Here is a 22,930-nt window from a genome sequence, read left to right on the forward strand (position 1 = left end):
TAGGCACATCCTGTATATAAGGCAGCACTCCACCCATAGGCACATCCAGTATATAAGGCAGCACTCCCCCCATAGGCACATCCTGTATATAAGGCAGCACTCCCCCCCATAGGCACATCCTGTATATAAGGCAGCACTCCCTCTCCCTTGTTTGCTGTTTGCTGGAATTGTGGAGGATAGTATAGGCTTGTATGGTTTCTTTTTTCATTGCAACACTTTTGAATGTGCTTTTATTTTATTTTTATTTTTTTAAATGGAGAACCCCTTTAAATGAGGTCATATACACACTGCAAAGCTGTATGCATGGGGCCTACACAAGCCATCCAGACCGTATAGGGTCAGAACATATGACATTTGCCATTATATGCTGCTTCTGTGCAGCTCTGTATTCTATAGGAAAATACCACCATAATAAGGCATGTAAGCCATGTATGAATTCTCAGTCATATAGACGTACAGTATGGGCCCATAGGTTTCTTCTCAGTCATATTAATCACCTGTGTGAAATGAATCTTCTAAAATCCACAAATTTTCTTTTTTCGCAACACAATTGTTATCAAGGTAAAGGATATTTTTGTTAAATTCATTATAGCCCTGTAGAAAAAAAAAAAAAAGCTTTTTTCATTCGAAACACAGAAATAAATTTCCTGTAGGTCATCATATGTTAACTTTGAAAAGTTTAAGACTTTAATTTTTCACAACTGAGAGAATTACCCTACCCACTGAGTGTTATTACCTTTACCCCTGTCAAAGAACTATAGCATCTGCAGATCGAGTCCCTTCCAGCAGACAAGGAGTTAATGTATAGTACGGAAGTGGGAGGTGGGCCTTGGATTGCTGTGAGTCTTCCCCATTGCATTCTACCTTAGTCTTTCTCTCCTATAAAATGGCTTCTGACATAGTCCTTCTTGCTGCTGTCTCTGTGTTATCTGCCTGCCAGCAAGGTAAGTGTTCTGCTCTGTTTGTGAAGTCACGAGCTACCATGGCCTTTGCCTGGATCATCTCTCCATGTGCAGGGCATTGTAGAATGGAGCATATTCCTTATATATCTCCGCGTATGAACCTTTCACTTCTCCGCACAAGAACCTTTAGTAGTGAAGAAGAAGGCTGGACAGACATCTGTCTGAGATGGTTTAGTGAATCCTGCATTGAGCACGATGGACACGATGACCCTGGAGGTCCCTTCCAACTCTAACATTCTATGAAGAACTTCTAACTCTTGGCTTGGGGCAACAGGACAGAAAGGTTGTGGAGCAGATGTGCTGATGGGACGTCTGGGATGATCCACATATAAGCTTTTTATAATCAACACATCTTCCTCCTTTCCCTCCTGTTTGATCCAAGCGGACTGGAATATAATCATTCCATATTTCCATAATTGAATAAAGGACATCATGTTGGTGACTGGGTCATTCCTGGTATGATGGCTGGATTGTATCCATGTGTTCACCACTACGACTTCATAGACATAGCCATGTTTTCTGTAGGGGAATTTTTCATCATTACATGTTTATATCGCATATGGATATTACATGTACGCGTGTATAAATATGGCATCAAGGATGCTTAAAAATACCTCAAATTATCTAATTAGTCCCACATTATGCAAATTGTCACAACATTCTCCTGCAAAATTCTTGGGAAGGCACCAGTGCTGCGGGCACATAATGGCCATTTCTCAGGGTGGAACCGCTGTTACATAAGAGCAGCATGACTGCTGTCCCAAGAGGAACATTTGTATCACTGTTTGAGCAGATGTAAGATTTAGAACACACTTTTATGATTCTCTTAAGTCTTACTGTCCAAATTATCTGTATGTCTGTGGCAATCTTTATTTGCTTCTGATGTTTCTATCTTTGTAACCCTAGTTAGCATATAAGTCATCTGTTTTCTTCTAAAGCAAAGTTCATTTACTGATAGAACATTCTGAAGTCAAATGCCTGACTTAAGACCCCAACACCCATTAATGGCATCTGAACCCACAAATATTGGCTGGATCAGCTGACAGTCTTATGTGTATAAAGGACTCCCGAGTCTCTCCCGCCCAGAGATGATGACAGGTAGGCCAGGATCACACATGCGAGAAATACGTCCGAGTCTCGCATGGTAATACCTGGCATTGCCGCCGTCACTCAGGAGCGGAGCGTCGGCCGCATAGCAATACATGGAGCCGCATGCTCCGCTCCTGAGTGACGGCGGGAATGCCGGGTATTACCATACGAGACTCGGACGTATTTCTCGCATGTGTGATCCCGGCCGTAAAAGACTGATCCAGCAGGTCCGGTTTCCAAGTCCCAGTTCTTAAAGTTCCAATTCTGGAAGTGAAATCATGACCTCTGGCCAGCTGCATGCATTTCCACATAATGCCGTTCGGCGATGACTTCACATGGTATAGCTCAGCCAATTAGAGGGACTATCATAGCCTGTATAAAAGCCTAGGCAGTGAATGCAGAAGCCTAAACTACTGGACAAATACTTCAAACAATAATATGGTGTACAAATACAACACTGAAGAAATCAATAAAATAGTTTGTGAATAATACAGCGATTTAATTGATAGTCGAAGACTCATTGTGATTGATCAGTGATTATGGTGTAGCTGACATCTGTCCTGCGGTAATTGATTTATAATTACACTTTTTTTTGCTTCATTCTTAATGCGCTAAAAAGCAGAAACAAGGCAGTACAATTGTATTTACAGAAAAGAATTGTTTACCTTTGTAGCAATTGCCAATGCTTCAAGATTGTTTGTTTGATGAAACCCACATGCCTGTTATACATAGAGAAAAATAACATTATGTCATTTTTCTGCAATACTTTCAAAGCTATTGCAATTACGTTAGGAAGTTTACCTACGTCTAGTCCTACCTATTATCTATTTCATATTTTCCCTTTATTCTAACTCCTCCCTAGAAATCCTTACAGCCCTCATTATCTAGCTTTTTGGAGTGCTCCTAAATGTTGTACTTGATTACTGTCTCTCCTGAATAGATTGTTTTGTTCAGTTGACTATAATGTTGTTACTAAGTAAATCATCTTTTTTATTCTCCTCTACATCCAAATAATGGATAACCCCCTCATTGTCCTACACCATAAATTTAATAAGCAAATTTGTGTATTTGACAGACTGGGATCTTCAGACGATTTGTCAAAAGTTCCAGTCATTTTCATACAGAATGCAGTCATGTGTTCACTGCTTTGTAAACTGCTTTTGAAGTACAGAGTGCATGCTTAAGAAAGGGGTCCATCTCGAAACGTCATGAGCGTGTCTCCATGTTAAGCTGTGCGCCGCATCTGCTGCTTACCCCTCACCAGTGCACATAGCCTGGACACATATAAAAAAAATAGAGACTACTCCTGTCCTTCATTAGATAACAGACTGAGTTATTTTATAGTACCACTGATGCACCTTTGTAAATATATGCCTACTGCATTATTGGGCTGTGACCAGTGGCGAAACTAAAGTCTGTGGCAAGATTTGGACTGGGCGCACCCTCCATCCTCATATATGTATATATATATCATATATATACACACACTGGTCAAACATAAAGGGAACACTTAAACAACAGAATATAACTCCAAGTAAATCAAACTTCTGTAACATCAAACTGTCCACTTAGGAAGCAACACTGTTTGACAATCAATTTCACATGCTGTTGTGCAAATGGAATAGACAACAGATGGAAATTATTGGCACTTATGAAGAAACGCTCAATAAAGGAGTGGTTCTGCAGGTGGGGACCACAGACCACATCTCAGTACCAATGCTTTCTGGCTGATATTTTGGTCACTTTTGAATGTTGGGTGTGCTTTCACACTCGTGGTAGCATGAGACGGACTCTACAACCCACACAAGTGGCTCAGGTAGTGCAGCTCATCCAGGATGGCACATCAAAGCGAGCTGTGGCAAGAAGATTTGCTGTGTCTGTCAGCATAGTGTCTATAGGCTGGATGTGCTACCAGGAGACAGGCCAGTACACCAGGAGACGTGGAGGGGACTGTAGGAGGGCAACAACCCAGCAGCAGTACTGCTACCTCAGCCTTTGTGCAAGGAGGAACAGGAGGAGCACTGCCAGAGCCCTGCAAAATGACCTCCAGCAGGCCACAAATGTGCATGTGTCTGCGCAAACGGTTAGAAACTGACTGCATGAGGATGGTCTGAGTGCCCGACTTCCACAGATGGGGGTTGTGCTCACAGCCCAACACCGTACAGGATGCTTGGCATTTACCACAGAACACCAGGATTGGCAAATTCACCACTAGCGCCCTGTGCTCTTCATAGATGAAAGCAAGTTAACACTGAGCACATGTGACAGATGTAACAGAGTCTGGAGACGCCGTGGAGAGCGATCTGCTGCCTGCAACATCCTTCAGCATGACCGGTTTGGAAGTGGGTCAGTAATGGTGTGGGGTGGCATTTCTTTGGAGGGCTGCATAGCCCTCCCTGTGCTCGCAAGAGGTAGCCTGACTGCCATTAGGTATTGAGATCCTCAGACCCCTTGGCCCTGAGTTCCTCCTAATGCAGGACAATGCCAGACCTGATGTGGCAGGAGTGTGTCAGCAGTTCCTGCAAGATGAAGGCATTGAAGTTATGGACTGGCCCACCCGTTCCCCAGACCTGAATCCAATTGAACACATCTGGGACATCATGTCTCACACCATCCACCAATGTCATGTTGCACCACAGACTGTCCAGGAGTTGGCAGATGCTTTAGTCCAGGTCTGGGAGGAGATGCCTCAGGAGACCAACCGCCGCCTCATCGGAAGCACGCCCAGGAGCTGTAGGGAGATTATACAGACACGTGGAGGCCACACACACGACTGAGCATCATTTCCTTGTCTTGAGGCATTTCCACTTAAGTTGGATCAGCCTGTAACTTCATTTTCCACTTTGATTTTGAGCATCATTCCAACTCCAGACCTCCGTGGGATATTAGTTGTGATTTACATTGATCATTTTTAGGTTTTATTGTTCTCAACACATTCCACTATGTAATGAATAAAGATTTACAATGGGAATAATTCATTCAGTGATATCTAGGATGTGAGATTTTAGTGTTCCCTTTACTTTGAGCAGTGTGTATATATATATATATATATATACAGTGGGGCAAAAAAGTATTTAGTCAGTCAGCAATAGTGCAAGTTCCACCACTTAAAAAGATGAGAGGTGTCTGTAATTTACATCATAGGTAGACCTCAACTATGGGAGACAAACTGAGAAAAAAAAATCCAGAAAATCACATTGTCTGTTTTTTTAACATTTTATTTGCATATTATGGTGGAAAATAAGTATTTGGTCAGAAACAAAATTTCATCTCAATACTTTGTAATATATCCTTTGTTGGCAATGACAGAGGTCAAACGTTTTCTGTAAGTCTTCACAAGGTTGCTACACACTGTTGTTGGTATGTTGGCCCATTCCTCCATGCAGATCTCCTCTAGAGCAGTGATGTTTTTGGCTTTTCGCTTGGCAACACGGACTTTCAACTCCCTCCAAAGGTTTTCTATAGGGTTGAGATCTGGAGACTAGCTAGGCCACTCCAGGACCTTGAAATGCTTTTTACGAAGCCACTCCTTCGTTGCCCTGGCGGTGTGCTTTGGATCATTGTCATGTTGAAAGACCCAGCCACGTTTCATCTTCAATGCCCTTGCTGATGGAAGGAGGTTTGCACTCAAAATCTCACAATATATGGCCCCATTCATTCTTTCATGTACCCGGATCAGTCGTCCTGGCCCCTTTGCAGAGAAACAGCCCCAAAGCATGATGTTTCCACCACCATGCTTTACAGTAGGTATGGTGTTTGATGGATGCAACTCAGTATTCTTTTTCCTCCAAACACGACAAGTTGTGTTTCTACCAAACAGTTCCAGTTTGGTTTCATCAGACCATAGGACATTCTCACAAAACTCCTCTGGATCATCCAAATGCTCTCTAGCAAACTTCAGACGGGCCCAGACATGTACTGGCTTAAGCAGTGGGACACGTCTGGCACTGCAGGATCTGAGTCCATGGTGGCGTAGTGTGTTACTTATGGTAGGCCTTGTTACATTAGTCCCAGCTCTCTGCAGTTCATTCACTAGGTCCCCCCGCGTGGTTCTGGGATTTTTGCTCACCGTTCTTGTGATCATTCTGACCCCACGGGGTGGGATTTTGCGTGGAGCCCCAGATCGAGGGAGATTATCAGTGGTCTTGTATGTCTTCCATTTTCTAATTATTGCTCCCACTGTTGATTTCTTCACTCCAAGCTGGTTGGCTATTGCAGATTCAGTCTTCCCAGCCTGGTGCAGGGCTAGAATTTGGTTTCTGGTGTCCTTTGACAGCTCTTTGGTCTTCACCATAGTGGAATTTGGAGTCAGACTGTTTGAGGGTGTGCACAGGTGTCTTTTTATACTGATAGCAAGTTTAAACAGGTGCCATTACTACAGGTAATGAGTGGAGGAAAGAGGAGACTCTTAAAGAAGAAGCTACAGGTCTGTGAGAGCCAGAAATCTTGATTGTTTGTTTCTGACCAAATACTTATTTTCCACCATAATATGCAAAAAAAATGATAAAAAAACAGACAATGTGATTTTCTGGATTTTTTTTTCTCAGTTTGTCTCCCATAGTTGAGGTCTACCTATGATGTAAATTACAGACGCCTCTCATCTTTTTAAGTGGTGGAACTTGCACTATTGCTGACTGACTAAATACTTTTTTGCCCCACTGTATATGTATGCACCTCATCCTGGTATACATATATGCCCCTCCATCCTGATATATACCGTATTTTGCAGATTATAAGATGCACCCCACATTTTGAGGAGAAAAATAGGAAAAAAATCTTTTCTTAATAAAATGGTGATGCTTCTTATAATCCATGCATCTTATTGCTTACTGGGGGTGGTGGCTGCAGTGAAGAGGGGTCCCAGGGTCGCTGCTGGAGGAGGCAAGGGTGGAGCGTTGCTGCAGGCCACAAGCTGGGATGAGGAGGTGCGCTGAGACCTCATCTCCCGAGATCTTGGTGCCGAGATCTCTATCTGTGCATGCGCCGCCCCTGAAGTCCACTGCATAGTAAACCATATAAGTGCAGGGGCTCTGGATTTTCACAAAATTTCAGCAGAGCCCCCGCAGCACCGAACATCAGCAGTGGTGCGCCGCACATCCCAACACCCCCTCATCCCAGCCTGCGGCCTGCAGCAACGCTCCACTCTTGTCTCCTCCATCAGCGACCCTGGGACCCTGCTCCACCGTGGCTGGTAAGGTATATCCGCAATATACGACGCACCCCCATATAAGGCAAGAAATCCCACTTATTAAACCTGACAGGGCACACCCGTGAAGTGAAAACCATTCCCGGTGACTACCTCTTGAAGCTCATCAAGAGAATGCCAAGAGTGTGCAAAGCAGTCATCAAAGCAAAAGGTGGCTACTTTGAAGAATCTAGAATATAAGACATAATTTCAGTTGTTTCACACTTTTTTGTTAAGTATATAATTCCACATATGTTAATTCATAGTTTTGATGCCTTCAGTATGAATGTACAATTTTCATAGGCATGAAAATAGAGAAAAAGCTTTAAATGAGAAGGTGTGTCCAAACTTTTGGTCTGTACTGTATATATCTCCCGTCTTGTTATATGTGCCTTATCCTGGGCTCCATCATGGTATATATATCCCCTATCCTAGTATATATATCCCTGATCATGGTATATATGTCCCTTATACTGGGTCCCATCCTGGTATATATATCTATCATCCTGGCCCCTGGCTGTGACTGATGCCTTATTTTTGCAATACTTTCATGCAATTTGATGTATATGTTTGCAGATGTGGACACTGATAAAGAAGTAATTGGAGCCCTGTGCCCCCAGCAGACCCACGGCCGTATACATACATGCACATTTTCATCCATATTCATATTCAGCACACATATAAAATATGCATTTCGACTAGATGGCTGAGGCCTCGCTTAATGCAAATATATTGAGTGAGGCCGGACAGTCTAGTCAGAATGTGGCCAGGAGTATGAATATCATATACTTGCGGTCACATGATCGCCCCTCCCAGCATCGGAGAGTCCTCACATCTCGCAGTGTGCGCAATGTGAGTATTCACAAGACTGCAGTCACATACAGTGACCGGACATCCCCAACCACCATAAATTATATGTTCACTATATTATATAGGTTGTTATGATTGGACATGAAATATGTTTGTGTTATTTACTGATTTATGACATTAATTTTTATAAAGTGTGTTAAAGGGGTTTTTCCCCACTTGACAGCACATAATCAATTTGCATACTTGTGGTCACATGCAGACTGGATCTTCATCTGCTTTTCTCAAAAGAAGCTTGAGAGAAGTCGCTGACAATTTATATAGCGCTGGATCACAAGTATGCAAATCGCTTATGTGCAGTTACGTGACTGCCCACTCATACTAGGCATAAAGGGAAATTGTAACATTGTGCGTATTGTACACTGTCACAGTTTGGCAATCTTCAGACTGTAGCACTAGCAGGAAGGACTGGGTTAAATCCTAGCGCTGCAGGTTAGTTTTGATTAAAAACCAGGAAATGGGTTCATTTTAGGGTGGCAGCTGGGAGAGAGACAAGTCAGTGTCTCCCTGAAAGGAGACTGCACAGGTCAGCTTGGTAAGATGAGCAGTCTGTGTGTTGGAACTGTAGAATAACGTGTGGAAGCTGCAGACTGTTCAGTGTGAACTGTGCATTGGATTGAACACTTCTTTTGGGTGAAGGGTATACTGAGACTGATAGGACTGTAACTCTTGAGTGTGTAAAGTTTACTCCTGCAGAAAGGACTGCAATCTGTTTGGGTGAGCCGGCACTGACATATATTTACTGCTAAATTAATTAATTTTTTGCTGTTATACCTTTGTGCCCAGAATAGGCTATATTGGTATTGAATCACCTGGGGTTCTATAAAAGCAATAAAACTGCACGTTTAGACCAAAGTGCATTGTCTGTGTGAACACTACCTAATGCCTACAAGGCTATAGAGTGACTGCAGAAATTTGTCTTATGCCCAAATAGCACCTTTAAAAAAATGATTATTGGTATTGTTTTTCATCATCTTTTATTTATATAAGATTAAATGAATTCCATATATTTATTTTAACACTAATATTCAAGTATTTAAAGATGTACTGGTATATAGAGATACTATATACTGTATATCTCTATATACTAGTACACTATGCCTGTAATGAAGAATACTATTTAGAGCTTTAGACAGAGCAGACTGTCAATCAATGTGCTGAGAATGATTACAGTGCACTCACTCTCTACTGTGTAGAGAGTTGTGACTGTAATAGCCCCCAACACTGCACCAATGATTGGGAGCGAGCGGCTGTATGAAGAATATAACTTGATTTTCTCCATGTAGCTGCTACTGTAGTGAGCCTGCCAGTTGGTTTAAATGTTTTTTTCTCCCTGCAGGTTAACACACATGCTGTGTGCACACGTTGCTGATTTTTCACGTTTTGTTTGTGTTTTTTCGCTATAAAAACGCTATAAAACCGAAAAAAAGCATAAATTATGCATAATTTAGAATGAATTCCGCAATTTTTGTGCACATGATGCGTTTTTTTCCGCGAAAAAAACGCATCGCGGTAAAAAACGCAGCATGTTCATTAATTTTGCGGATTTTTTGCGGATTTCCCACTATATAATGCATTGGGAAATGTCCAGAAAAATCTGCAAAAAAACCCCAAGCAGAGTTCTTGCAGAAAATTTCAGGTTTCTCAGGAAATTTCTGCAAGAAATCCTGAACGTGTGCACATAGCCTTAATCTGGAGGTATATAGCATTTTGGAGATTACAGGTTCCTTTTAAATGATAACTTCCCTTCTGAGTTAGATTATCAGTAACTCTCTAATAAAATTGATGGCACCTGAAAATATGAATCAAACTTTATGACCAGCTTTTTTCTGTAACAGGCGTTTAAATCTATGTAAGCTAAATTTACATGAAAAAAACATTGGTTCTAGAGATTTTGACAGCAAATCGACTGCGTGTGAATATACCTTATATGTGATATCAATTCTTATTAGATATGTAAGAAAAGCTGAATTATTGGGCTACTCCTTCATTGCCCTGGCGGTGTGCTTGGGATCATTATTATGCTGAAAGACCCATCCACATTTTATCTTCAATGCCCTTGCTGATGGAAGGAGGTTTGCACTCAAAATCTCACGATACATGGCCCCATTCATTCTTTCATGTACACGGATCAGTCATCCTGGTCCCTTTGCAAAGAAACAGCCCCAAAGCATGATGTTGCCACCCCCATGCTTCACAGTAGGAATGGTGTTCTTTGGATGCAACTCAGCATTCTGCCTCCTACAAACACGACAAGTTTTGTTTCTGCCAAACAGTTCTACTTTAGTTTCATCAAACCATATGAAATTCTCCCAATACTCTTCTGGATAATCCAAATGCTCTCTAGCAAACTTCAGACGGGCCCAGACATGTACTGGCTTAAGCAGGGGGACACGTCTGGCACTGCAGGATCTGAGTTCCTGGCGGCGTAGTGTGTTACTGATGGTAGCCTTTGTTATGGTGGTCCCAGCTGTATGCAGGTCATTCATGAGGTCCCCTGTGTGGTTCTGGTATTTTTGCTCACTTCTTGTGATCATTTTGACCCCACGGGGTGAGATCTTGCGTGGAGCCCCAGATCGAGGGAGATTATCAGTGGTCTTGTATGTCTTCCATTTTCTTATTATTGCTCCCACAGTTGATTTCATCACACCAAGCTGCTTGCCTATTGCAGATTCAGTCTTCCCAGCCTGGTGCAGGGCTACAATTTTGTTTCTGGTGTCCTTCAGCAGCTCTTTGGTCTTTACCATAGTGGAGTTTGGAATCTGACTGTTTGAGGTTGTGGACAGGTGTCTTTTATAGTGATAACAATTTCAAACAGGTGCCATTACTACAGGTAATGAGTGGAGGAGAGAGGAGCCTCTTAAAGAAGAAGTTACAGGTCTGTGAGAGCCAGAAATCTTTCATGTTTTTAGGAAACCAAAATACTTATTTTCCACCATATTTTGCAAAATAAGTCTTGCCAAATCAGACAAGGTGATTTTCCGGATTTGTTTTCTCATTTTGACTCTCATAGTTGTGGTCTACCTATGATGTCAATTACAGGCCTCTCTCATCTTTTTAAGTGGGAGAACTTGCACAATTGGTAGATGACTAAATACTGTTTTCCCCACTGTAAGTGAAATCTTTGGCATTGTACTATACCTAGATTTCTCTACCGTATCTGAGCACAGGGCTGCCACTTGGAATTTTGGGGCCCCATACTGGCAAAACTTTTGGGGCCCCATTGATACTCCGCCCAGGCTCCACCCCTCGAACAGTCCACAGCCCCACCGTTCTCTCTTTGAAAAACTCCACTTCTCACCAATCACACATTAATGCCGGGGTCACACTTGCGAGTTCAATGTGGGAAACTCACGCGAGTCTTTCGCATCAAGTCCTGACACTGCCGCCGGCACTCGGGACCAAAGTGTGTGGCTGCATAGAAATACATGCAGCTGCAAACTCTGGTCCAGAGTGCCAGCGGCAGTGCAGGGGACTTGATGCGGGTTTCTCGCGTTGAATTCGCAAGTGTGACCCCAGCCTAACAGTTCCCATCACCAGATCACACACATATAGCCAGCAGCTTTTGTTTTGGTCAAAAGATTTTTTAAGCCTCCACCACAACAAGATAGACTCTTTTGGCCCAGCTCTACTCTACTCTAACTTATTAATCATTTGGTATAATATCCAATACAATTTTGGTATATTTTTATTTATTTTAAAATTTTTAAAATGACCAATAATATCACATACAAGGGACAAATTCCATGGCACCATGACTCGACGCCATATTACCACCACATAGTGACCTATAATACCACAGACAAGGAACAAATACCACCACACCATGTCCAGACCATCTGTTCCATGATCCTGCCCCATCTGCCCCATCGTATCCATCCTGCCCCATCTGCCCCATCGTATCCATCCTGCCCCATGATCCTGCACCATGCGTCTCCATCCTGCCCCATAATCCTGCCCCATCTGTCTACATCCTGCCGCATGATCCTGCCCCATCTGTCTCCATTCTTGCCCCGTGTCTCTCCATTCTTGCCCCTGTGTCTCCATTCGTGCCCCCTGTGTCTCCGTTCTTGCCCCCTGTGTCTCTATTCTTGCCCCTGTGTCTCCATTTTTGCCCAAGTCTCCATTTTTGCCCCTGTGTCTCCATTCTTGCCCGTGTCTCCATTCTTGCCCCGTGTCTCCATTCTTGCCCTGTGTCTCCATTCTTGCCCCCTGTGTCTCTATTCTTCCTCCCATGTCTCCATTCTTGCCCCCTGTGTCTCTATTCTTCCCCTGTGTCTCCATTTTTGCACCTGAGTCTCCATTCTTCCCCCTGTGTCTCCATTCTTGCCCGTGTCTCCATTCTTGCCCCGTGTTTCCATTCTTGCTCGTGTCTCCAATCTTGCCCCTGTGTCTCCATTCTTGCTCCTTGTGTCTCCATTCCTGCTCCCTGTGTCTCCATTCTTGCCCCATTTGTCTCCATTCTTGCCCCGTGTCTCCATTTTTGTGCCTGTGTCTCCATTCTTGCCCCGTGTCTCCATTCTTGTCCCTGTGTCTCCATTCCTGCTCCCTGTGTCTCCATTCTTGCTCCCTGCGTTTCCATTCTTGCCCCTGTGTCCCCATTCCTACTCCCTGTGTCTCCATTCTTGCTCCTGTGTCTCCATTCCTGCTCCCTGTGTCTCCATTCCTGCTCCCTGTGTCTCCATTCTTGCCCCTGTGTCTCCATTCTTGCCCCCTGTGTCTCCATTCTTGTCCCTGTGTCTCCATTCTTGCCCCTGTGTCTCCATTCTTGCCCCTGTGTCTCCATTCTTGCCCAAGTCTCCATTTTTGCCCAAGTCTCCATTTTTGCCCCTGTGTCTCCATTCTTGCCCGTGTCTCCATTCTTGCCCCCTGTGTCTCCATTCTTGCCCTGTGTCTCCATTCTTGCCCCATGTGTCTCTATTCTTCCTCCCATGTCTCCATTCTTGCCCCCTGTGTCTCTATTCTTCCCCTGTGTCTCCATTCTTGCCCCTGTGTCTCCATTCTTGCCCGTGTCTCCATTCTTGCCCCGTGTCTCCATTCTTGCTCGTGTCTCCAATCTTGCCCCTGTGTCTCCATTCTTGCTCCTTGTGTCTCCATTTATTCCCTCTTTGTCAACATTCTTGCCCCCTATGTCTCCATTCTTGCCCCATTTGTCTCCATTCTTGCCCCGTGTCTCCATTCTTGCCCACTGTGTCTCCATTCTTGCCCCCTGTGTCTCCATTCTTGCCCCTGTGTCTCCATTCCTGCTCCCTGTGTCTCCATTCTTGCCCCATTTGTCTCCATTCTTGCCCCGTGTCTCCATTCTTGTGCCTGTGTCTCCATTCTTGCCCCATGTCTCCATTCTTGTCCCTGTGTCTCCATTCCTGCTCCCTGTGTCTCCATTCTTGCTCCCTGTGTCTCCATTCTTGCCCCTGTGTCCCCATTCCTACTCCCTGTGTCTCCATTCTTGCTCCTGTGTCTCCATTCCTGCTCCCTGTGTCTCCATTCCTGCTCCCTGTGTCTCCATTCTTGCCCCTGTGTCCCCATTCCTACTCCTTGTGTCTCCATTCTTGCTCCTGTGTCTCCATTCCTGCTCCCTGTGTCTCCATTCCTGCTCCCTGTGTCTCCATTCTTGCCCCTGTGTCTCCATTCTTGCCCCCTGTGTCTCCATTCTTGTCCCTGTGTCTCCATTCTTGCCCCTGTGTCTCCATTCTTGCCCCTGTGTCTCCATTCTTGCCCCTGTGTCTCCATTCTTGCCCCATTTGTCTCCATTCTTGCCCCGTGTCTCCATTCTTGTGCCTGTGTCTCCATTCTTGCCCCCTGTGTCTCCATTCTTGTCCCTGTGTCTCCATTCCTGCTCCCTGTGTCTCCATTCTTGCCCCTGTGTCTCCATTCTTGCCCCCTGTTTCTCCATTCTTGTCCCTGTGTCTCCATTCCTGCTCCCTGTGTCTCCATTCTTGCTCCTGTGTCTCCATTCTTGCCCCCTGTTTCTCCATTCTTGTCCCTGTGTCTCCATTCCTGCTCCCTGTGTCTCCATTCTTGCCCCCTGTGTCTCCATTCTTGTCCCTGTGTCTCCATTCTTGCCCCCTGTGTCTCCATTCTTGCCCCCTGTGTCTCCATTCCTGCTCCCTGTGTCTCCATTCTTGTCCCAGTGTCTCCATTCCTGCTCCCTGTGTCTCCATTCTTGCCCCCGTGTCTCCATTCTTGCCCTTGTGTCTGCATTTTTTCTCCGTGTGTCTCCATTCTTGCTACTGTCTCTTCATTCTTGCCCGTGTCTCCACTCCTGCCCCCTGTGTCTTCATTCTTGCCCCCTGTGTCTCTATTCTTCCCCCTGTGTCTCTATTCTTCCCCCTGTGTCTCCATTCTTCCCCCTGTGCCTCCCATCCTGCCTCCCCGTACCGCTTTAAATAAAAATAAAAAACCTTTCTCCTTACCTTGCTGTGCTCCTGTGATGAAGTTCCGTCCTTGCAGTTTCAGTGCGCACTCGCCGGCGAATGGCAATGACGTCATATGCCGGCAATATGCGCGTTGACGTCAGCTGCCAGCCTCCGATTGGCTGGCAGCTTTTAACTATTGCTGTGCGGGCATGTCAATAGAGATTAACTGAACCTGTGTCTCGGATGCAGGTTCAGTTACTGAAGCGTCAGCGTCCTGCCGCTTGGGCCTGATAACCGGAAGAGAGGGGGCCCCCTCTGGTCATCGGGTCCCATACACCGGGCCGGGCAGTAATGCCCTGATGGCGGCCCTGTCTGTGCATCATGAATCGTGGTGTGTGTTAAAGGGGCCCACTGAGACTCTTTAGCCCTGGACCCATTAAAACCTGGAGCCGATCCTGGCATCATGGCTGCCTATAACAATGAATGCTATGCAACAGAACAAAAAATAATGATACAAACACAAAACATAAACAGATTGGAAATAAAAGAATATGCATCACTATGTAGGGTTAATGATTAGCCCCTTTCCGACATATGATGTAACGGTAAATCGTTTATTGTCTTCCTGTCTTTGTTGCGGGCTCAGCATGTATTATTCTGTCATCATCTGCCCCTAATAGCCATGAGTGGAGCAGAGCTGTGCCCAAGGCAGTTAACCTTTTAAATCCTGCTGTCAAAATGTGATCGCAGGTTCTGACTGGAAGTATGCATATTGGGCCACGTGAACTCTGTTCCTGGCGCTGACACCGGCAAATACTCACAGCGTGAAATGCATGGGTTGTCGTGATTCATGCTGCATGATCGCATGTATAATGTGTATTTCATTCTTGTCTTTGATGGTATCATATAGCACCATCTTGAAGGAGGCAATTTTTTTTCTCTAGAAAGATGGCACAGTAGCAGCTATCGGATCACCAATAGCTGCTACTGTTCAGGTACGGCCGGCACCATTTTCAAACTGATTTTTTTGTGACTTTATGGATACCATCAAAGAAAATTAAATACACATTATAGATGTGATCATGCTGCAGTGCAGGGGATTTTTTTTCAATATATATATAATATTCAGTATGTAAAATAGGGAGCAGGTCAGTGAGGGATCAGTGAAATGTCAGAAGCCATACACATGAATAGCTAAGCAGAGTCCCACATAAAGTCCCCCCCCCCCCCCCCCAGGGTTTGACACATGGACAATGGTGGCATATTGGCTTTTTCGGGATTCTGCATGAAAAGTCATTTACTATGATGCACGAATCACGAATAGAGCTTCACATTCTCGCGGATTAACTGCTGCAGCCAATCAGTGACAGCAGCGGTGATCGACACACTACCATCTGTATAACTAGAATTGGATGTACAGATGTATTACCAACATTATTAAAGGGAACCTGACAGCTGATTCATGCCGTCCGATTCACAAGCAGCATGTAGCATGTACAGTAAGGCTTCTTTCACACTAGCGTCGGGCCCGGCCCGTCGCAGTGCGTCGGGCCGAGGTTACCGACGCTAGCGTTGCCTCCGCCGCACAACGGGTGCAGCGGATGCTGCTTTTCAGCGCATCCGCTGCCCCATTGTGAGGTGCGGGGAGGTGGGGGAGGAGTTCCGGCCGCGCATGCGCGGTCGGAAAAGACGGTCCGTCGGCTGCAAAAAATGTTACATGGAACGTTTTTTGCGGCCGACGGTCGGCCGAAAAACGGCGCAACCATCGCGCGACGGTTGCGACGTGTGGCAATCCGTCGCAATGCGTCGCGTAATGTTAGTCAATGGAGAAAAAACGCATCCTGCAAACACTTTTGCAGGATGCGTTTTTTCTGCAAAACGACGCATTGTGACGGATTGCAGTTAACGCTAGTGTGAAAGTAGCCTAAGAGGCACTGGCTGTATTACTTCAGCCATATGTATTTATTTCTGAAGTGCAGCAGTGTTAAAAAACCCCATAACTTAATAGCCAAGTGGGATTGAACTGCACAAGAGACTAGTCAGATGGGCAGTTTCCCAGGGGCTTTTGCCCACCCGCTGTCCTGGAGTGACAGGTCTCTGCCAATACACGCACATGCAGGGAGATACTCAAGAGGAGCAGGCAGGGAAAAGCTGCTGGAGACTCGCCTGTCTGACTAGTTTCCCGTGTGGCTCAGTCCCTGGCGGCTATTAAACTGTTTTTATCTGAAGCGCTGCAGCATTTCAGGTTTACACATGCCTCACTGAAACTGATGCATACCACTTGTGGATCGGGCAGCCTTTATCAGCTGTCGGGTCCCTTTAAGAGCGATCCGCAGGTTAGTATATTTTTTTCCTATTTTTGGGCCATGTTGTCGTTGTTTCCAATAAGAACATTGACTGTAGGAGGACTGTCTATGACATTCCTAGTATTAATTAATTAGTATATTTAGTTCTATCATGGCTGCATGAGGTGGCATATAAATGGCATATCCGGGGAGGCGGTGGGTGGTCTCGGGGGCCAGTATGATTGGGTGTTGTGTGTGAATATATAATTCTTTTGTTGTTAATTCTTTTCTAAGTGACTACGTAATAATGATTTGGAGTTAGAATGATGTCATTGACAATATTACTATTATACTCGGGTCTAGATAGGTTTGAATGATCTCTAGTGTTGAGCGATACCTTCCGATATCGGGAAATAGCGGATCAGATTGGCAAAAATATCGGGTATCGCCGATTCCGATACCGGAAACCAATGCAAGTCAATGGGACACAAATATCGGAATGAAAATAAAACCTTTCTTTCCTTGCACATCCAGTTTGGGATGGGGGAAGAATGTGGGCGGTGCATGGGCAGAGACTGTGCGTGTCTGTGTGTGCAGGCGGTGTCTGTGCGGGCCTTCCGGGGGTCTGTGCAGGCCTGCTGGGGGTCTGTACGGGCCTCTCGTGGGTCTGTACGGGCCTGCCACGGCCTGTACAGGCCTCTCGGGGGTCTGTGCGGGCCTGCCGGGGCCTGTACGGGCCCCTTGGGGGTCTGTGCGGGCCTGCCGGGGCCCCCGACGAACTTCCCTATAGAACAGTGACATCGGGTGATGTCACTGCTCTATAGAACCCTCAGTGCATCACTGAGAGGTTACTATAGTTCACTGGTTTCACTTTATGGCAAAAGCTGTGTGGGAACTTTCTCACACAACAATGCCAAAAGTGAAACTAGGGACTATTTTTATTTACAGTGGTGGAAGAATACAGTGCGGAAGGATACCTTCCTTCCGTCATTGTATTCCTGGAGCCCCTAGAGAGCGGTCACATCAGCTGATGCTGCTGTTCTCCACAGGAGATTGTCGTGAGACACTCGTGGATTTCTGCGGATCAGGGTGTATATTGTTTGTTTGTTATTTTAATATATTTTACAGATGACACTGGCTTCGGGGATCAAAGTGACAAGTGATGGTGAGAATGTAATCTATGTTATATGTACTGTATGTCTATATGTATGTATTGTATGTAATGTATGAATGTATTGTATGTAGTATGTATGTAGTATGTATGTAGTATATATGTAGTATGTATGTAGTATGTTGTATGTATGTATGTTGTATGTATGGAGTATGTATGTATTATGTATGTAGTATGCATGTAGTATGTATGTAGTATGTTGTATGTAGTATGTATGTTGTATGTATGTAGTATGTATGTATTGTGGTGCAGTGACCCACGTTACAGCCAGGGGGCGCTGTGTGTGCGCTTCAAGATGCGCTTGGAGGCATAAATGTGATGAGGCAATGTCCGGCAGGAGTGTAAATGGCTGGTGTGTGTTGCAGAGGAAGACACTTGGCGCTGTCAGTCTGAAGTTTGGTTGGTGTTCTGGGACCTGTAGTCCCACAAATAATTGTGTAGTTCTAATGGGAGATTGGCAGGGCTAGTTATGAGAGATGGGAGGGTCAAACTAGCCACACACACCCACACTCCCACCCAGGGGAGTGGTTACAGGTATGTAATGTGACCAGGGTGTGGGTCACATGTTCCTGTGTGGTTCCTGTGTATGGATCCGTTTGGTCCATGTGCAAGGTCCTGGACGGTCGGTGTTGGAGTCTCCTGGTATTGGAGAAGTCCTGCAAGCACCTGAGACCGTGGACCTGATGAACGGTCAGTGTTGGATTGTCCTGGTATGGGCTGGAGTCCTGGAAGCACTGAGACCATGAGTCCTGCAATAGCCTGGGTGTTGGATTGTCCTGAAGTGGGCTGGAGTCCTGGAAGCACTGCTGAGGCTATGGACTGAATGCTCGAGGGTGGTGGATAGTCATGGGATGGGCTGGAGTCCTGTAAGCACCTGGTAAGAGTGTGAGTCCTTAAATGGTCAGAGTGTTGGATTGTCCGCGGATGGACTGGAGTCCTGTAAGCACTTGGTAAGATCATGGACTGATGGCCTGTGTGTTGGAAGCGCCTGTGATTGGACTTCCTGGAAGCGCATGGAAAGGCTGCATCTACAGAGCCTGAGATGGTTTCTGTGTTGGGGAAGCTACAGTTCCTACTGTGGGTCTGGACTATCCGAGATGCCCTGGTCACAAGGACGGTGATCCCAGTGAGGCAGTTTCCCTGTGAACTAACACTGGCAGGAGTCAGTGTGTAGAGCCGAAGCTCCTGAGGTAATCCCTGGTATGGGATAAAACCTGTAATATACAGCAGAGACGTATCTGCCATTGGAACAGACCGTCGGGGTTTAATATGTTCCGTTGATGCATGTAATGTAATGAAGGGAAAAGACGTGACTACTGAATGTTTTGTAAAGCCACACGTGTTAAAGTAACAGACTGTGTGTAACCTGGCTTACGGTGCGGTTTATGACGCTATAATAAACCTGAACAGACTTAATTTGTGTGAGAAATCGTGCCTGTATGCATTATTCCCGTGCAAAGCGAGTGCCCCCCAAGACCCGAAGAAAGGGAAACACTACAGTATGTAGTATGTATGTAGTATGTATGTTGTATATATGTTTTATGTATGTAGTATGTATGTAGTATGTAGTATGCATGTTGTATGTATGTTGTATGTATGTTGCATGTACGTAGTATGTATGTATGTATGTAGTATGTGTGTAGTATGTTGTATGTATGTATTATGTAGTATGTAGTATGTATGTTGTATGTATGTAGTGTCATGATTCCAATGGCAGGGAATCACAAAAGGACAAGCACCAACGAGCTCTAGGGTGATGGAACCTGAGCTGACCACGACCCTAAACCTGAACACACAAATAACAATAGCCGGGGAACGTGCCTACGTTGATCCTAGACGTCTCGCACCAGCCGAAGATCTAACTTCCCCTATTAGAAGAAACACAGACCTCTCATGCCTCCAGAGAAATACCCCACAGAAATAGCAGCCCCCCACATATAATGACGGTGAAATGAGAGGAAGGCACATACACAGCATGAAAACAGATTCAGCAAAATGAGGCCCGCTAAAACTAGATAGCAGAGGATACAAAAGTAAACTGCGCGGTCAGCAAAAAACCCTTCAAAAAACCATCCTGTAATTACTTGAACTCATGTTCCAACTCATGGAACATGAGGAGCAATTACAGCCCACTAGAGCAACCAGCAGCAAAGAAACAATTATATGCAAGCTGGACAAGACAAAAATAAAGCAAAACGTGGAACAAGAAAATCAAAAACTTAGCTTGTCCTGAAGATTACTGAAGCCAGAAGCTGAGGTAACAAAACACTCTGATAACCTTGATAGCCGGCGGGGAAATGACAAGAAAGCCCGGTTAAATAGGAAACTCCCAAATCCTAATAGAACAGGTGGACACCAGAGACAGCAGAACACAAATCACCCAGTACCATCAGTAACCACCAGAGGGAGCCCAAAAACAGAAATCACAACAGTACCCCCCCCTTGAGGAGGGGTCACCGAACCCTCACGAGAACCACCAGGGCGACCAGGATGAGCCCTATGAAAAGCGCGGACCAAATCATCAGCATGAACATCAGAGGCAACCACCCAAGAATTATCCTCCTGACCATAACCCTTCCACTTGACCAAATATTGGAGTTTCCGTCTGGAAACACGAGAATCCAAGATCTTCTCCACAACATACTCCAATTCTCACTCCACCAGCACCGGAGCAGGAGGCTCAAGCGATGGAACAACAGGTACCTCATACCTCCGCAACAACGACCGATGGAACACATTATGAATAGCAAACGATTCCGGGAGATCCAAACGAAACGACACAGGGTTAAGAATTTCCAAGATCCTATAAGGACCGATGAACCGAGGCTTGAACTTAGGAGAAGAGACCTTCATAGGAACAAAACGAGAAGACAACCACACCAAGTCCCCAACACGAAGTCGAGGACCCACGCGGCGACGGCGATTAGCAAACTGCTGAGCCTTCTCCTGGGACAACTTCAAATTGTCCACCACATGACTCCAAATCTGATGCAACCTATCCACCACCATGTCCACTCCAGGACAATCAGAAGGCTCCACCTGACCAGAGGAAAAACGAGGATGAAACCCCGAATTACAAAAGAAAGGAGAAACCAAGGTAGCAGAACTAGCCCGATTATTAAGGGCAAACTCGGCCAGCGGCAAAAAGGTAACCCAGTCATCCTGATCAGCAGAAACAAAACACCTCAAATAAGTTTCCAAGGTCTGATTAGTTCGCTCCGTCTGGCCATTCGTCTGAGGGTGGAATGCAGACGAAAAGGACAAATCAATGCCCATCTTAGCACAGAACGTCCGCCAAAATCTAGACACAAACTGGGATCCCCTGTCAGAAACGATGTTCTCCGGAATCCCATGCAAACGAACCACGTTCTGGAAAAACAGAGGGACCAACTCAGAGGAGGAAGGCAACTTAGGCAAGGGTACAAGATGAACCATTTTAGAAAAGCGGTCACACACAACCCAGATGACGGACATTTTTTGAGAGACAGGGAGATCCGAAATAAAGTCCATGGAAATGTGCGTCCAAGGCCTCTTCGGGATAGGCAAAGGTGACAACAATCCACTGGCTCGAGAACAGCAAGGCTTAGCCCGAGCACAAACCTCACAAGACTGCACAAAAGAACGCACATCCCTCGACAAGGAAGGCCACCAAAAAGACCTGGCCACCAAGTCTCTAGTACCAAATATTCCAGGATGACCTGCCAACGCAGAAGAATGGACCTCGGAGATGACTCTACTGGTCCAACTATCCGGAACAAACAGTTTCTCAGGCGGACAACGATCAGGTTTACCCGCCTTAAACTCCTGCAAAGCACGTCGCAAGTCTGGGAAGACGGCCGACAAAATCACCCCATCCCTAAGGATACCAGTGGGCTCAGAATTTCCAGGGGAGTCAGGCACAAAACTCCTAGAAAGAGCATCCGCCTTCACATTCTTTGAACCTGGCAGGTATGAAACCACAAAATTGAAACGAGAGAAAAACAGTGACCAACGAGCCTGTCTAGGATTCAGACGCCTGGCAGACTCAAGGTAAATCAGATTTTTGTGATCAGTCAAGACCACCACACGATGTCTAGCACCCTCCAGCCAATGACGCCACTCCTCAAATGCCCACTTCATGGCCAAAAGTTCCCGATTACCCACATCATAATTCCGCTCAGCAGGCGAAAATTTTCTAGAAAAGAACGCACATGGCTTCATCACCGAGCAATCGGAGCTTCTCTGTGACAAAACCGCCCCCGCTCCAATCTCGGAAGCATCAACCTCAACTTGGAAAGGAAGCGAAACATCAGGCTGACGCAACACAGGAGCAGAAGAAAACCGGCGTTTAAGTTCCCGAAAGGCCTCCACAGCCGCAGGAGACCAATCAGCAACATCAGCACCCTTCTTAGTCAAATCCGTCAAAGGCTTAACAACACTAGAAAAATTAGTTATAAAACGACGATAGAAATTAGCAAAGCCCAAGAACTTCTGCAAACTCTTAAGAGATGCAGGCTGCGTCCAGTCACAAATAGCCCGAACCTTGACGGGATCCATCTCAATAGTAGAAGGGGAAAAAATATACCCCAAGAAAGAAATCTTCTGGACTCCAAAGAGACACTTTGAGCCCTTTACAAACAAGGAATTAGCCCGCAGGACCTGAAACACCTTCCTGACCTGCTGAACATCAGACTCCCAGTCATCAGAAAAAACCAAAATATCATCCAAATACACAATCATAAATTTATCCAGATATTCACGGAAAATATCGTGCATAAAGGACTGGAAGACTGAAGGAGCATTAGAAAGTCCGAAAGGCATTACCAAATACTCAAAATGGCCCTCAGGCGTATTAAATGCGGTTTTCCACTCATCACCTTGCTTTATTCGTATAAGATTATACGCACCCCGGAGATCAATCTTAGTGAACCATTTAGCCCCCTTAATGCGAGCAAACAAATCAGTCAACAAAGGCAAAGGATACTGATATTTTACGGTAATCTTATTCAAAAGACGATAATCTATACAAGGCCTCA

The 22,930-nt window shown here is 45.3% G+C and overlaps 1 protein-coding gene across 1 annotated transcript in view; it reads left to right on the forward strand.

The window, feature by feature from the left end:
• Positions 1-831: 831 nt before the first annotated feature.
• Positions 832-22,930, forward strand: part of MGST2 (microsomal glutathione S-transferase 2) — a 58,011-nt gene continuing 35,912 nt past the window's right edge. Inside the window, exon 1 of the mRNA XM_069743973.1 lies at positions 832-944. Coding sequence (XP_069600074.1) covers positions 887-944 — 58 coding nt within the window. The 5' untranslated portion in view covers positions 832-886. The remainder of the gene's footprint in view (positions 945-22,930) is intronic.

This window comes from Ranitomeya imitator, chromosome 1 (assembly GCF_032444005.1).
Source record: "Ranitomeya imitator isolate aRanImi1 chromosome 1, aRanImi1.pri, whole genome shotgun sequence".
NCBI lineage: Eukaryota > Metazoa > Chordata > Amphibia > Anura > Dendrobatidae > Ranitomeya > Ranitomeya imitator.